Source organism: Artemia franciscana, chromosome 3, assembly GCF_032884065.1.
Source record: "Artemia franciscana chromosome 3, ASM3288406v1, whole genome shotgun sequence".
Lineage (NCBI taxonomy): Eukaryota > Metazoa > Arthropoda > Branchiopoda > Anostraca > Artemiidae > Artemia > Artemia franciscana.
Window position 1 is genome coordinate 27,878,752 of NC_088865.1, and position 13,637 is coordinate 27,892,388.

Consider the following 13,637-nt stretch of genomic DNA (forward strand, 5'->3'; position numbering starts at 1 on the left):
CTTTTATTCGATTTTATGATTTTCCAGGGGGAAATTATTAGCTCTGCCAGTGTTTACTCTTCCAGGCCTGCAAAACGACAGATTCCTTAGCAACTTTCATTCGTTTTTTCTTTTGTTTTCTTTTTTCCTATTTTGAAATTTAATAATTGTAGAAATTTTTTGCCGTCGTACTTTTATGCTCATCAGCCGCAATGCCATGATGTGAGCCACTTGATATGCCACCATAGCGACTTGTTTGAAGATTTTCTGATTGCTCGTAATCATCAAAGTTTGTGGGAAGTCTTAAGCTGAATATTAGCTGAATAGGCTAAGGCTTCGACTCATGTTTTGTAGCTAGAAATATAAATAAAGTCGTAATGAAACGTTTAAAAGCTGAAGTAAAACCAAGTATTCGGATTTATCATAAATTGTATTGTTCTCTGTCCTAAATATTGTCCTTGTCCTAGCGAAATACTTTTAAGCGATTGTAAAGTCAAAGTGCAAGAAGTTTCGATCAGTGTGGTACCAACAAGTGAAGTTTCACCGTCGTATCAGATTATGTCTTGATGAAATGAAGTCAACAGGAAGCCAGGCTGATTGAATTCCGCTTTTCTAAGTTTTTCTTTGTTCATTTTGCGCCAGTTACTTGTTTGAATCTTATTTCGCTTCTTTATAAGTAAATTTTCTGTAAAAAAAAAGAAATAATAATAATAATAACTTCTACCCCAGAACCATAAAAGAAACATCAGAATAACTTGGGCTTTTGCATTATTTTTTCATATGTAAATTTGCCTAATTTCAGAGTGTAATGCATTTAAAGACAAATCCTTCTTGTTGAAATACAGTAGCAAATACAATAACTAGGAAACAAAAATTTGTGGATTATTTTCACAAAACGACTGGTTATATTATAACAGAAATTAGAAATTTGTCTTCTTTGCTAATTTTGTTCATTTTTTGTAAAGTTGTTCAATTTGGTAACTGCACCATTCTAATGTCTATAGAACATTACCTCTGAGGAGGCATGGGCATTCTTAAGCTGATTATTGACTTATTTCTCTTTTTTAGGGAATGGCTTTAAGTCTTGGTGATAAAGTGAATGCCATCCAAAGAGTTATGCCAAAGCCCACTGGTGTATAAAGTGAAGTGGTTTCTTTTCAATTGCTGTGAATTATTTTTTGTTTTGCTTGGTGATGAAAATTAAATGGCTTATTGGTGTTTTGGAAATGTATTCTAAAATAAAATATATTCATAGTTAATCTCAAACTAGGTTGCGTTTACTTTCAAGCATCATATCTTTGTCTCAAAGACGTATTACCATTTTATATTCTCTGCGCTCTATTTTAACAATAGGGATTTTAACTGTGTGTAAATCGGCTGGTGTTGACCATACAGGTAAAAAAAAAACAATATAGGTCAGAGTCTCGAAAATGTTGCGGTCAGACGGTCAGATTCTGTCGTTAAATTGGAGTGTCGGTAAATTGTGAGTAGAGTCTTATGATAGAAGAAATGAAAAAAACATACCTCTGTCTCTATTTTATCAACAGCACCGTTAGGTCTGACAATTTATAGTTTATCATAGCATTTATAGTTAGAAATGGTTAGTATAATTATATCTTGTCGAGAATGCTCCTAACGGCAAACTTGTAGATATAATTGATGGAAGGAAAACCAAGAACATATTAGCAGGAAGAAATGTTCAAGAAGGTCATAAGAATACCAATAGGAAAATGTTTTCGGCGTGATTTCCAATCAAAATAGGATTGGTACTGCAAGGGAAATTCTACTGAATGTTAAGCACTGTCACTATAAAATGGTGGTACTACAAGGTGTAAAGCTTAAGTTTTGGACTTGCCATATATGCCAGTAGGTTAAGTTACAGTAAACTTTGGAAAAGAAAAACCTATGACCAAGTTTTTGGCACTCTGGAAAAACATAGGAAAAGGGTTTTATTCTATCTTACCGTTTCTGAGATTTGTGAATTTGGTGGCGTACTTTTTGCCTTCATTTTTATCATTCCATATATTTAAACATTGACCTTGTCATCTCATTGATAATAACACTATGGCCCCTATAAGCTAGATTGTGGAGATTATTGACTGCGACAAGATGAATTTATCATGTGGTTGCCGTTGACTTGTCTTTTTTAGGTGTGATTTTTCAAAGAATTAGCATGGGCTGTACCCATATACTGGGGAAAAGCCTTTCTAGTTGTGGGCTTACATATAGAGAGTTTTGAAAAGAGCATCGTTGACAATAAAAGCTATATATTTGGTTTCAAAAACTTAAAAGTACACTTGACAATTTATTGCACTGGATTCATCGAGTCAATTTTAAGGAGTATCTGGTAATTACAAATTAGCTAAAAAGATACATAACAATCAGAGTTCGATTCTGGAGAAAAAAATTGTTTGAAAGCAAGAAAACCAGATAGGTCATAAAGAGAAGATTGGAAGCTTCCTATATTCAAATGATACAATAAAAATAGTGCACCTGAAGAGGTATTATTACTCATGTGGGTGGAAATTCTGCATGACATCGACATGACATTCCGACCTCTACATTAGGCCTCTCTGATGCATAAATACATTATATATATTTATATATATATATATATATATATATATATATATATATATATATATATATATATATATATATATATATACTAGCTGTTGGGGTGGCGCTTCGCGCCACCCCAATACCTAGTTGGTTGGGGCGCTTCGCGCCCTCCCCCAAGCCCCCCCGCGCGCGTGCATATAAATAGATTGTCAGGTTTACCGACTCTTGAACATGCAACGCATAATGGTCCATGGGAAAACAATCCGTATTCAGATCTATACCTCATGATTCTATTGATTGCCCTTGAGCTTTGTTGATGGTGATTGCTAATCGACCATTTCCTTTGTTGCCGTCGTCATTTATATATCCCCCTGTGCCCCCCAGCGTCCCCGTTGTAGTTGTGTCCCTGTGTCCGGGTCGTCATTTATATTCCCTGTGTCCCCGTCGTCATTTGTGTCCCGGTGTCCCAGTCTGTGATTTTTATTTGAGTGTCCCGGGCGTCATTTATATTCGTCAGGATATTGTAGGGCATCGTAGCATCGATGAGTTTAAGCAATTCTTGTCAACTGATTGTTTCGCCTATAAAGAATATTATCTCGAGGTAAGAACTGATCACCGACCACAACGATTGCCACTTCGTTGATAGTTGCGTATCAGGAGGCATCAATTCGATTGCTGTTTTTAAGCAGAAGCACTAAATTATTATTTTTGTGGAAAAGATGATATATATAAATATATATATATATTTTCTTTTTAGTTTTTTTGTAGTTTTTACCTTTTTTAGTTTTTTTCTTCTTTTGTATTAATGCTAAAGCCAAAGGTTCAAACCTGGAGCCTCTCGGACCTAGAACCTGAAACATAACGCTTTACCAACTCAGCTACTTCGGCGTGAATACATTCGTTTTGAGCAGCTTCCTCGGGTGTTGCCATTGTAGGTTCTTCAGTCATTTTACAATTAGAAATTTCTCTTTCAACGGTCTTCTTACAATTAAAAATTTGTCTTTGAACGATATTCTTAAATACTTGTGTCCTGGTCGTCATTTATATTGCCTGTGTCCCGGTCGTCATTTGTGTCCCGGTATCCCAGTCTGTAATTTCTCCTTGAGTGTCCCGGTCGTTATTTATATTCCCTCTGTCCCGGTCGTCATTTGTGTCCCGGTCTGTAATTTCTCTTTGAGTGTTTTTTCTTTTTAGTATTTTTTAGTTTTTTACATTTTTTCTTTTTTCAGTTTTCTTTTTCTTCTTTATTTTTCAGCTTCACTATGAAATACATATCGCCGAACCTTTGTTTTTTTAACTAAAATCTGGTAGGCATTGATGACCTTATCCAAGTCAAGATCCCAAACCCAATCATCATCGCTATCATTTTCAGTTTTGATATGTTTTGACTCTCGCTGTCCAGGTGGATCTTCATCTAACTGCGCGGTTTTGCGTTCTTTAGCCTCAAGCCTGTTTCCTTGCTGTTCTTTTGATTCCTCGGCACGCTTTCTTTTCTGACTTTCTCTATCAGCAGCAAGTTTTTTGGCATAGACTCTTTGAGCATCTTCATCGGCTTTTGCCATTGTAAGTTCATCAGTCATTTTAAACTCAAACATTAATAGATTTCTACGTGAACATATATGTCTTAAATATCTTTAATGACGTCACCGTCATAGCAAAAATGATGACAACTAACTTCATGACGTCAGTCGACACAGAAACATGACGTCACCTGATCCACAGACAGACAACTTATTTTTATATATATATATAGATAGATATAATTCTAAAATTGTCAGGTAATTTTCTATTTTGAAATAAAAACTAAAAATTATTGCTCAGACAACATAAATATTTTTGATATTTACATAATAGCTTTAGTGGTTCTGGACTGAAAACTAAATATGCTAATCAAATTGGGAATTGCAATCTTTTAGGTTGAAAAGGCAGATCCATTGGAATCATGAGAATGGCTGGAATAAGAAAAGCCTCACCCTCAAAAGGCCCTGTCAAGATTGTTGCCTCTATTACGTTATAACAGACATAACACGCCATAGAGATCTCTCAGATCAAGCACGGAGGACGAACGAACATTTTTTGAGCTCAACAACCTGAACATTATTATTAGGACTGAGTTCTGACTTATACAGGAAATAACTTAGGGAATTTTAAACATTCACTGTACAAGCAGCTTTGAATGCTTTTGGAATATTCTTAGATAGTTGCTCGTGTTGTACAAAGATTGGAAAGAATTTACCGAATATGGGACGAAGGTAATGTTCCTGTAGGGGAAACATTTATTTTATAAGACAAAGGCTTTGTTATATGTCGGTCGAAAAGTAAAAAAAAGTCATTTCAATTGAATTTTCCGTTCCAGTTCATCTACGACAGCAACCTGGGAGTGCGCTTGGGCCGTAATCGATGGTAGTTGACTTGACTACATTAAAAACGGCAATAGTTCTAATTGCAGTTCAGTCGAAGGTTCTGACAAAAAGTTAATATTTAGATACTTATATGACATAGTATCATCTTAAACTGTGCATAGAGTTAGATTTTTTGTATAACTTATTATGTACATATTTCTTTAAATATGGAACCCTTTCATCTTTTTATTTCAAGTATATTTCAAAAATCCAATGGGCTTATTGATTAATGCCTTCAGAGTAAAATTTACAGTGATTTTCATCACTTATGGTGTTAGCCAAGTACAAGAGATTTTTCTGACTTTGCTATTTCTGAGCAAAATTCATTCTTTTTGGGACCAAATTTTTACTCGCTCGAAACGTTGGCGGTGGCAATCGTTGGCGATTGCGGTTGTGGTTAGCGGTCGAAAAACGTTGGCTGTGGCTGACTTACATGATTTTGAATATAGATGGCGTGACATTTTTATTACAAGATTTAAATTATTAGCACGTGAAGTAAGATCTAACTAAGATAAATATGGTGAATATAAAGAAAAATAAAGTAAAGAAAGGACTCAGTGATAAAATTAACAGAAAGAAAAATGTAAAACCTATTGTAAATGTTAAAGAGAAAGTTTCTACAAACCCTTTCGAAGTAAAAATTAATAGAAAGAAGTTTGACATCCTTGGGAGAAAATTAAAAGAAGAGAAAGGTCTTCCTGGAGTTGCTAGGCAAAAAGCTGTCAAGAAGGTAATCATCTTCTTATGATTTCTTCATTCTATGCATGAAGGTGTAGTCTACAAGAAGGTCTTTTCACTTTGGCTATTCCATAAGTTTTGTGCTAGGTTAGAATAGGTCAGGAAAGAATATAGGCCTTTTAAATTTCTGTTCTTGATTCATTGAATAATTGAATTAAATCTGGTAAAATTCTAGTTGATTGACTTCTTGCTATCTCAGAAAGGGGTTAGGTTAGGAAAATGAAACTTTCAGGGATGGGTCTACAGGCTAAAGTATGTCCCAGGAAGGTATTTTGAAGAACCTACCTCCACTCCTTCTCCCTTTAGAGGTCCCTGGCCTTTGATGATATTCAAAAATATGTGGGGTTATAAAAGTGAAATCTTGCAAAATAGATCTTCTGCTTGAATGAAGTACATCAAAATTGTTTTCAGCTTCACAACTATGTTCAATCCAAATTCATAAGATTTTAAAGATATGCAAATACATTTCCTAATTTGAAAAAACATTGATATGGCTGAGAATTCTACTCAGTAACAGGAATTACATTTTCAGAACAAAAGGCAGAGAAAAAGCAACTGGTAACTGAAAATTAAGGTGAAATGTTGTTTTGTCAAAATTTCAATAGGTATAGACCTGTCATGTTGGCAAATTTCAGGGCCCTCTAGAGGGAGAAGGTGGGGGGGGGTGGGTACTTTAAAATACCTTCCCAGGATATACTTTACCCTGTAGACCCTTCCCTGAAACTTTTTATTTTTCTAGCCTAACCCTTTCTGAGATAGCAAGAAGTCACTCAACTAGAATTTTACCCTGAAAATGCAATTCCTGTTATTTGAGTAGAATTCTGAGCCATATCAATGTTTTTTTTTTTCAAAATTTAGGAAGTGTTTTTGCATATCTTTAAAACCTTATAATTTGGGATTGGGTAAAGTTGTGAAGCTGAAAACAATTTGCTGTACTTCAATCAAGCAGAAGATCTATCTTGCAAGGTTTCAATTTTTTAAAACCCATATTTTTAAAGGTCATCAAAGGTCAGGACCCTCTAGAAGGAGAGGGAGTAGAGGTAGATGCTTCAAGTCACCTTAAGCCTACTGTAGCCTAATTGGCATTGTAGATAGTCTTAATTGACAGTATTAAGGATCCTTCATTTCTGGACATTAATAATGCAAATATCAAACAGTTCATGGTAACTAAACTTTTTCCACAATGGGGGGAGGTCATTGACTTGATTTGAAAAACAATAAGAAATTAAATGAAAAACATTTTTTTTTCTTAATTAAAGTAGGCTAATGAGAATATTCCAGGCAGAATTATCTGCAGTAATATACAATGGAAGAGGATTTTTCTATAGAGAGGGAGGCAAATTTCCTGTCATTATTTGAACACTGATAAGAAATTAGATAAAGAAAAAGTTTTTCTAACTAAAAATAAGAAGTCACATTAAACTTTAAAACAAATAGAAAGACAATTAGAAATTTAATGAAAAAAAACAAGCAGAATTAAAACTTATATTGAGCAGAAACTATTCTATACATGTGGGGGCTTGCCCTCTCCTCAATATACCACTCTCTAGGTTGAACTTGGCTTTCTGTCCTAATTCTTGAAAAGTAACTCCTTTAATGCAAGAAATGTTTGAATAGAAAAATTTGTTTATTTTTAAGTACTGAAAAAGCCTTAGCACGAAGAGGGGGCAGCCCTCCTCATATATAGAATAATTCCAGTTTGTTTTGAGTTTTAATCTTGCTCCTGACAGTATAAAAATTTGTTTTTTTCTCTCACCTTTAACAGTCCAGCAACAATTTCTTTGTCATTTACAGTGAAAATGTTGTCAACATTTGGCCATTTCAGAGTTAATCTGCTTAAAAATGTTTGTTTTGAGTTTCCTTTGTCTGGAAAGCCCAGAATCCTTGAAATATGCATACACTGCTTAAGACTATCAGAAATTTATGACATCGAGGAGTTTAACATGTTTCATTTGCATTTTGGGTGGGATAGAGTCTAAGAAAATAGGAGTGGACTTCAAGAATTTTAAGAAGTTTTTTGTCATTATATTTGACTTAGTGGAATTTACTTTTACATATGAATTCTTAGTTTTATCCAAAACATGGGTAGGATTTTGATGAGGTCATTTTTGATAGTTCTATGACATACTTCAAGGATCAGCAAGTCATCTACATATTAACACCTCTGAGTGAATCTAAGTAGAGTGAAGTTCAAAGAGGATATTTTTGTACTTTACAACTTGGGATCTATTTGAAAGAAAATATATACAAAATGTACTGAGAGAGGGTCTAGTTCAATGTTATTCAGTGATAAATGAAATACAGTGCTGTGATCAACCAAGTCAAATGCTTAAAAATATGAACATGATATCTGGCCAAGCAGCTGTTCCTCAGATGATGGAAAAACCTAGCATCAAATCAGTAAAACTACAATTAAAAAAAAACAAATGCTTTTTCATGTGAAATACTATTAGATATAATAATCATCAATTCTCTTGTTGTTGAGAAAGCACCCATAAATTCAACAACTTCGTTTTTGTCTTAGGACCCTTGAATTTCAACACCAATTGTTTCTCATCTGTTTTACATGTTCAGGAAAATTTCAAGTCACCTATGTTTTGACAGGATCTGTTGCTGTCTGTTAAAAATTTTGACAAGGGTACTACAAGATATTCTCAAAAGAAAAAAAATCTCATGATAAAAGCCAATGTCTACATTTGATTTGGCTGAAGGAACATTTCTAGTTGGCCTGGTATTCTACTAAATCAGACAACAAATTTTGACACTCAGAACTTTTTTTCAATATAACATTCACTGCCATTTTAATTTATTTTTTTCAAGAAAAAACAAATGTGGCAAGCAAAGAGCAAATTATGTGCTTTTTCAAGAAAAAGCATTTTAGAGAAAATCAGATGTATCTTGATGCATTGCCTGATCCCAACCTTTTTTTTTGTAAAAGATTAACCAATTAATGATAGTTTGGACACTACATAGCTAAAAAAATATCAGCAGCTCATTTTGTTTTGAAAACAGGAAACTGATTGAATTGAATATTCTTTTCTTATATGAGTGTATTGGATATAATATCCACATTTTGTATTGTCAAAACATAACAACGGCTTCAAGAGATGGTATTACAAATCACAAATAAGTTATCCTGTTTTGAAGGAAAATTTTGACAGTCGCTCCAGAATGGCACTGTCAAATTGTTGGTGCCTTTATTCTATTCAGATAAGAAGAGGCGATAAGAATACTAAGAAGAGCACACAAATTACATACGGCATCCATAATTTGGGTTCAAGGTTCTTAAGAAATAAATGTCTTGTGATTCTTGCTGTACCATTCATGCATAGGCTCAACTTGACTGTTTTATTCATTCATTAAAATTAAGATCAAAATTATAGGGGGAATTAGTGAAATGGTAAAATTGTCAGCATGAAATGCAGTACTAGAAGAAATATAAGCCTGTACAGGTTTTAATAACTACCAGGGGTGTATCTGCATATTAAATTTTTTCCTTCACTTTAGAGATACAAAAAGAAGAGAACAGGTTTTCTGGATTGCTGGATAGAAAAATGTGCACACATAGCACGTATTAGGCCTACACACATAGCAGATAGTACAAGTCAGTCCACTTCATCATATAAGCAGTAATTTTTAGATAAATTGGATGATCTGTTTTTATACCAGTATATTGATAGGCCAACCTGTATATTGATAGGCCAACCTGTAATTGAAAGTAAGGAACAATATTAGAACTCAAAATGTATACGAAGAGACTGTATTCTCTTCAGTCCCTCTCTTTTTATGCTAAAGTTTTCTATTACTTTAAGGGAGTTTTTTATTCCAATAAAATGACCCTTGTGTTTCAGGAGTTGTTCTTAAAGAATTGCAACAAAAAGTCATACTTTAGCTGACAGAGTGAAGGATTGAGAAGGGGACGACCCACCTCATATAGTGAATAATTTCAGTTTGCTTGAGCTTTTAATGCTGGGAAATGCACCTCTTCCCATGGAAACACCCAGGCAAAAATTTCTGCTGTGTAAATTTCTTCCCTCCCTAAAAAAATTATCTCCAGGCAACTCCATCTTAGCTGAAAATTCTTACAGGAAAATTTCCTATCGACATTTCCCCCAGAATATTCTTCTTACTTTCATTTAAAAAAAGATTTTCTAAATTAATTTCTGATCATTAAATCAAATCATGCCTATGATTTAGTATGATTTTACTAATTCAGAATTTTCTGAATTCAGAGATTTTCTGAAGAAATTTTTCTTCAGTAAATTTCGCTGGGAACCAGCACTCCCCCAATGGAAAGCTTTTCCCTGTAGAAAATCCCCCTATGATAATAGGGAGAATAAAATTCTTCCATTGAAGACCCGCCCCCACGGAAAAATTCTCCCATAGAATTTCCAACCCCACATAAAATTCACCCTGAACAGTTCCCTTAGAACATTTTTATCTATAAAATTGGGTTATCAATAAGGAAGTGACACCAATAAAACAAATTCATTGATGAATTTGGGTAAATTTCTCCCATGTGTAATTCTGTAGGAAACTTCCCTCTCAACAGAAAATCATCCTTATGGAAAATTTGCCTGTCGCTGAAAATACCCCCCCCCCCGCAAAAAGTCTGTATATTTCACAATAAAAATACTTTATATAAACATTGGGTAGATTTCACAGCAGCTTTGGGATGTCATATAATCCCCAGAAGCATAATTATAATTATTGGATTTTCCAACTAGGCTGAACAATACGTTTTTCTCGAAATTTGATTGGATGTCATTGGGATAAAACAGGGGACAGAAGGGGGCCTAGTTGCCCTCGATCTTTTTGGCTACTTAATAAGGGCACTAGAACTTAGGATTTCCGTTTGAATGGGTCCTTTCCTGATTGTAGGACCATTGGTTCAATACCATCACCCCTGGGGAAAAAAGCTTGTATCCATGAGCTTTCTTCTGGCAAGACTACAAAGTTCTACAGTTGTACATAAAGGGGCCTGAAACCTCAAATGTAGGGCTCTCTGATATGCTGAATGTGGCAGTGTGTCTATATTTAAGATCCCTTAACTTTTTCGAGGGATTTCTCAGGTTTGTAACTTGATGGGTAACTTTAAACCTAAGGAATTTATTGTATTTGGAATCTGCATAGGAAACAAATTTTTTTCGATGTATCTATTGTTAACTGAAGATTAGATGGACCAAAGAGAAAATTTTCCACAATTCCTTATCTTTTTCCCCTCAATGAGGCTCAGTTTTTTATTTATTTATGAAGAAATTCAGCATTAAACTAATTACTTATTGCTACATTCTTTTGTTTTTTCTTCAAAGTTTAAAGCTAGATGAGGAATAGAAAAGAGCTTACAAGATATGATCTTGTATTTTTCATACCTGTAAAAATTACTCAAACATCTTTTTTTAGAAGCTTGGAAATGAAATTTCAGGAAATTCTAGATTTGAAACAAAATTTTCTGGCAATCCCTGTCTTCAGCACCATTTTGTTTTTATTTATCTTTTCTTTTCAGTAGAATCCACCTTTGCTCTAATAATTTTTTTTTTTAGTCACTTGTTTTTTTAACAATTATCATGAAGTAAAGAATGTTAAGTGGGACAATTAAGCATTAACTCTAGTATTAATCAACGCATCTTAAAGATCTTTATCCTGTAATTTTTTCAGAGACAAGAAACGCTGTTACCAATGTTGAAAGACAGATACAAAACAAATAAGTTCATTGATAAACGACTTGGAGAAGGTGATACAAGCATGACACTAGAAGACAAAATGATGGCTCGTTTTGCTGCTGAAAGAGCAAAAACTAGTTCAAAGGTATGGTTTTGCCCTTGACTTCTAAAGACTAAAAACACTCAGTACTTCTAAGTTGCTATGATTTTCTTTTCACCAGTCAACGTCTTTTTCTCATTTGTCATTGACTTATGCCTCTAAGACCGTCAAAGGAGATGAGGGTCAAAACTAGTTCAAAGGTATGGTTTTGGCATTGACTTCTAAAGACTAAAAACACTCAATACTTTTAAGTTGCTATGATATTCTTTTCACTAGTCAACGTCTTTTTCTCATTTGCCAATGACCTATGCCTCTAAGACCGTCAAGGGGATGAGGGTCAAAAAGGTTTTTCCTAAGGATTAGGACTTTCAGAATCCATGTTTCTGATACGAAAGGAAAAAGTAAATAAATCTTTGTTTTTCTCTAAAGCATCAAAATTTAGCTTGCCATTTTATACAGAGTTTTTTACAGCATTGCTACGGTTTTGTACTTTCTCAAACTATTCTGTTAATTTCTCCCTAACACTCTCTTTATCACTAATTAGCACTCTGTTCAGCTAATCTCTCTATAAAGTGCCAAGGCCATAAAACAAATATTCTCCCCCCCCCCCTGACCTGTCTTCGGTCTATTCATACCTGAGAACCGGGATTTTCTAAGATGTATCTTTTGTTTGTTTCAAAATTGTGAAGTTTGTAGGATAGTACTACATTTTCGGATGTGTTGCCACATTGAACCATGAAAATGAAGAAACAAAACTAAATAGTTACATTTGACAATCCTTTTTGTTCATAAAAACCCAAGCAATTGTGTTTTGGTTCACAAAGGCCTCTACACCCTCTAAGAAATGCTATCCCTTCTAAAGCTATTTGGTGCCATGTGTTTTTAGCTTATATTTTGCTGATTTTTCAACCATTTTTTTTATTATTTGGTGCCTGTTGCTACCAAAAACTACACACCTATATATAAATTTTTTCATTAAAAATTGAATTTCTGATTTTCCCTAATTCTTTAAGATATTTGGTTTGTAACTTTCTGCTTAACTAATTCAAACAATGCGATTACATTTTCCACTGCCCTTTGTGCTATCACATTTTCCTCCCCTATGCTAAGGTGGCCTAAGCTAGAATGTCATCTACCCCTTTTAGTGCCAGTCCGAGAAGTCCTTAAAACACATCGTGTTTTCATCTGGCTTAAGGATAAGCAGTATACATCATTTTTCGCCTAATGCAAGAATTATTTGCATCTCTAAGAGATGCAATTAACTGTTCACCAATCTAGCCATTGCACTTTGCGTAAAACTGAAGAGGGAAAACTTTTACCCCTTTCTGGCAATAATCTGAAATTGACAGCATAAAAAAGGAAGAAAGAAAAAAGAGGATAGAATGAAAGCGTCACTCCTGCAAAACAATTTTTTCCTGTAATAGTCCGTTTTGAAAGCTTCAAGGGGCTAACAGCTTCTTCGTTGTGGCTAACACTGAAGAAACTGTATGACGACCATGTTAAAAAGTGGACAACGACTTGATTCGTTGGAAAATCAACCACGTGACAAGTGTTAGAGATTTGGTGCCTCTCTCCCTGACTAACCACTCTCGCCTCAGATTTCTGGAAAAAAAGGTAGGCACGTTGTAGTTTTTTGAAGCAGAATCAAGAAAAGAGTTACAATTTATATGATTGAAGAGCCAAAATGGGCCGGTGACAAGTTGACCACACCACTCTGCCTTTTTTACTGCCAACTTTTCAGCAGAAAGGAAGGCACTTTGCACCTGGTTAGAAACAGAATTGCATAATAATTTTAATCTGAAAGTGGACTTTTGGTCCCCCTATTAACCCCATACCCTACACACATACACACCCTACTGCAAACCTTTTAGTAAAGAGGTTGGCATACTCATCTTGCTTGAACCACAGAAATGTAAGGATTCAGTTAGTATTATTAGGAAGCACATAGTGGGTCTATGCCTCAGCTAACGAGTCCGTGGCTCCTTCAAAACCCTTTGTGACTCCCATCGTCAGTTTCTCTGCAGAAAGTGGCATATTTCACCTTGTTTGAAACGAAAATACGCAATGATTTCGAATTGATATGATTGGATAACTAAAGTAGACGGGGGACCTTCCATTGTCATCCTCCCCTTCCCATCACAACCTTTTATTGCAAAGGCAGGTGTGTTGCATCTCGTTTTTTGGTGGCAAAAA

General features: G+C 34.6%; 2 protein-coding genes across 2 annotated transcripts in view; both read left to right on the plus strand.

Moving 5' to 3' along the window:
- Positions 1-1,238, plus strand: part of LOC136025108 (coatomer subunit beta-like) — a 61,119-nt gene extending 59,881 nt beyond the window's left edge. The window contains exon 17 of the mRNA XM_065700842.1: positions 1,048-1,238. Coding sequence (XP_065556914.1) covers positions 1,048-1,119 — 72 coding nt within the window. The 3' untranslated portion in view covers positions 1,120-1,238. The remainder of the gene's footprint in view (positions 1-1,047) is intronic.
- Positions 1,239-5,404: 4,166 nt separating this feature from the next.
- Positions 5,405-13,637, plus strand: part of LOC136025110 (nucleolar protein 14-like) — a 147,476-nt gene continuing 139,243 nt past the window's right edge. The window contains exons 1-2 of the mRNA XM_065700843.1: positions 5,405-5,673; positions 11,340-11,489. Coding sequence (XP_065556915.1) covers positions 5,461-5,673; positions 11,340-11,489 — 363 coding nt within the window. The 5' untranslated portion in view covers positions 5,405-5,460. The remainder of the gene's footprint in view (positions 5,674-11,339; positions 11,490-13,637) is intronic.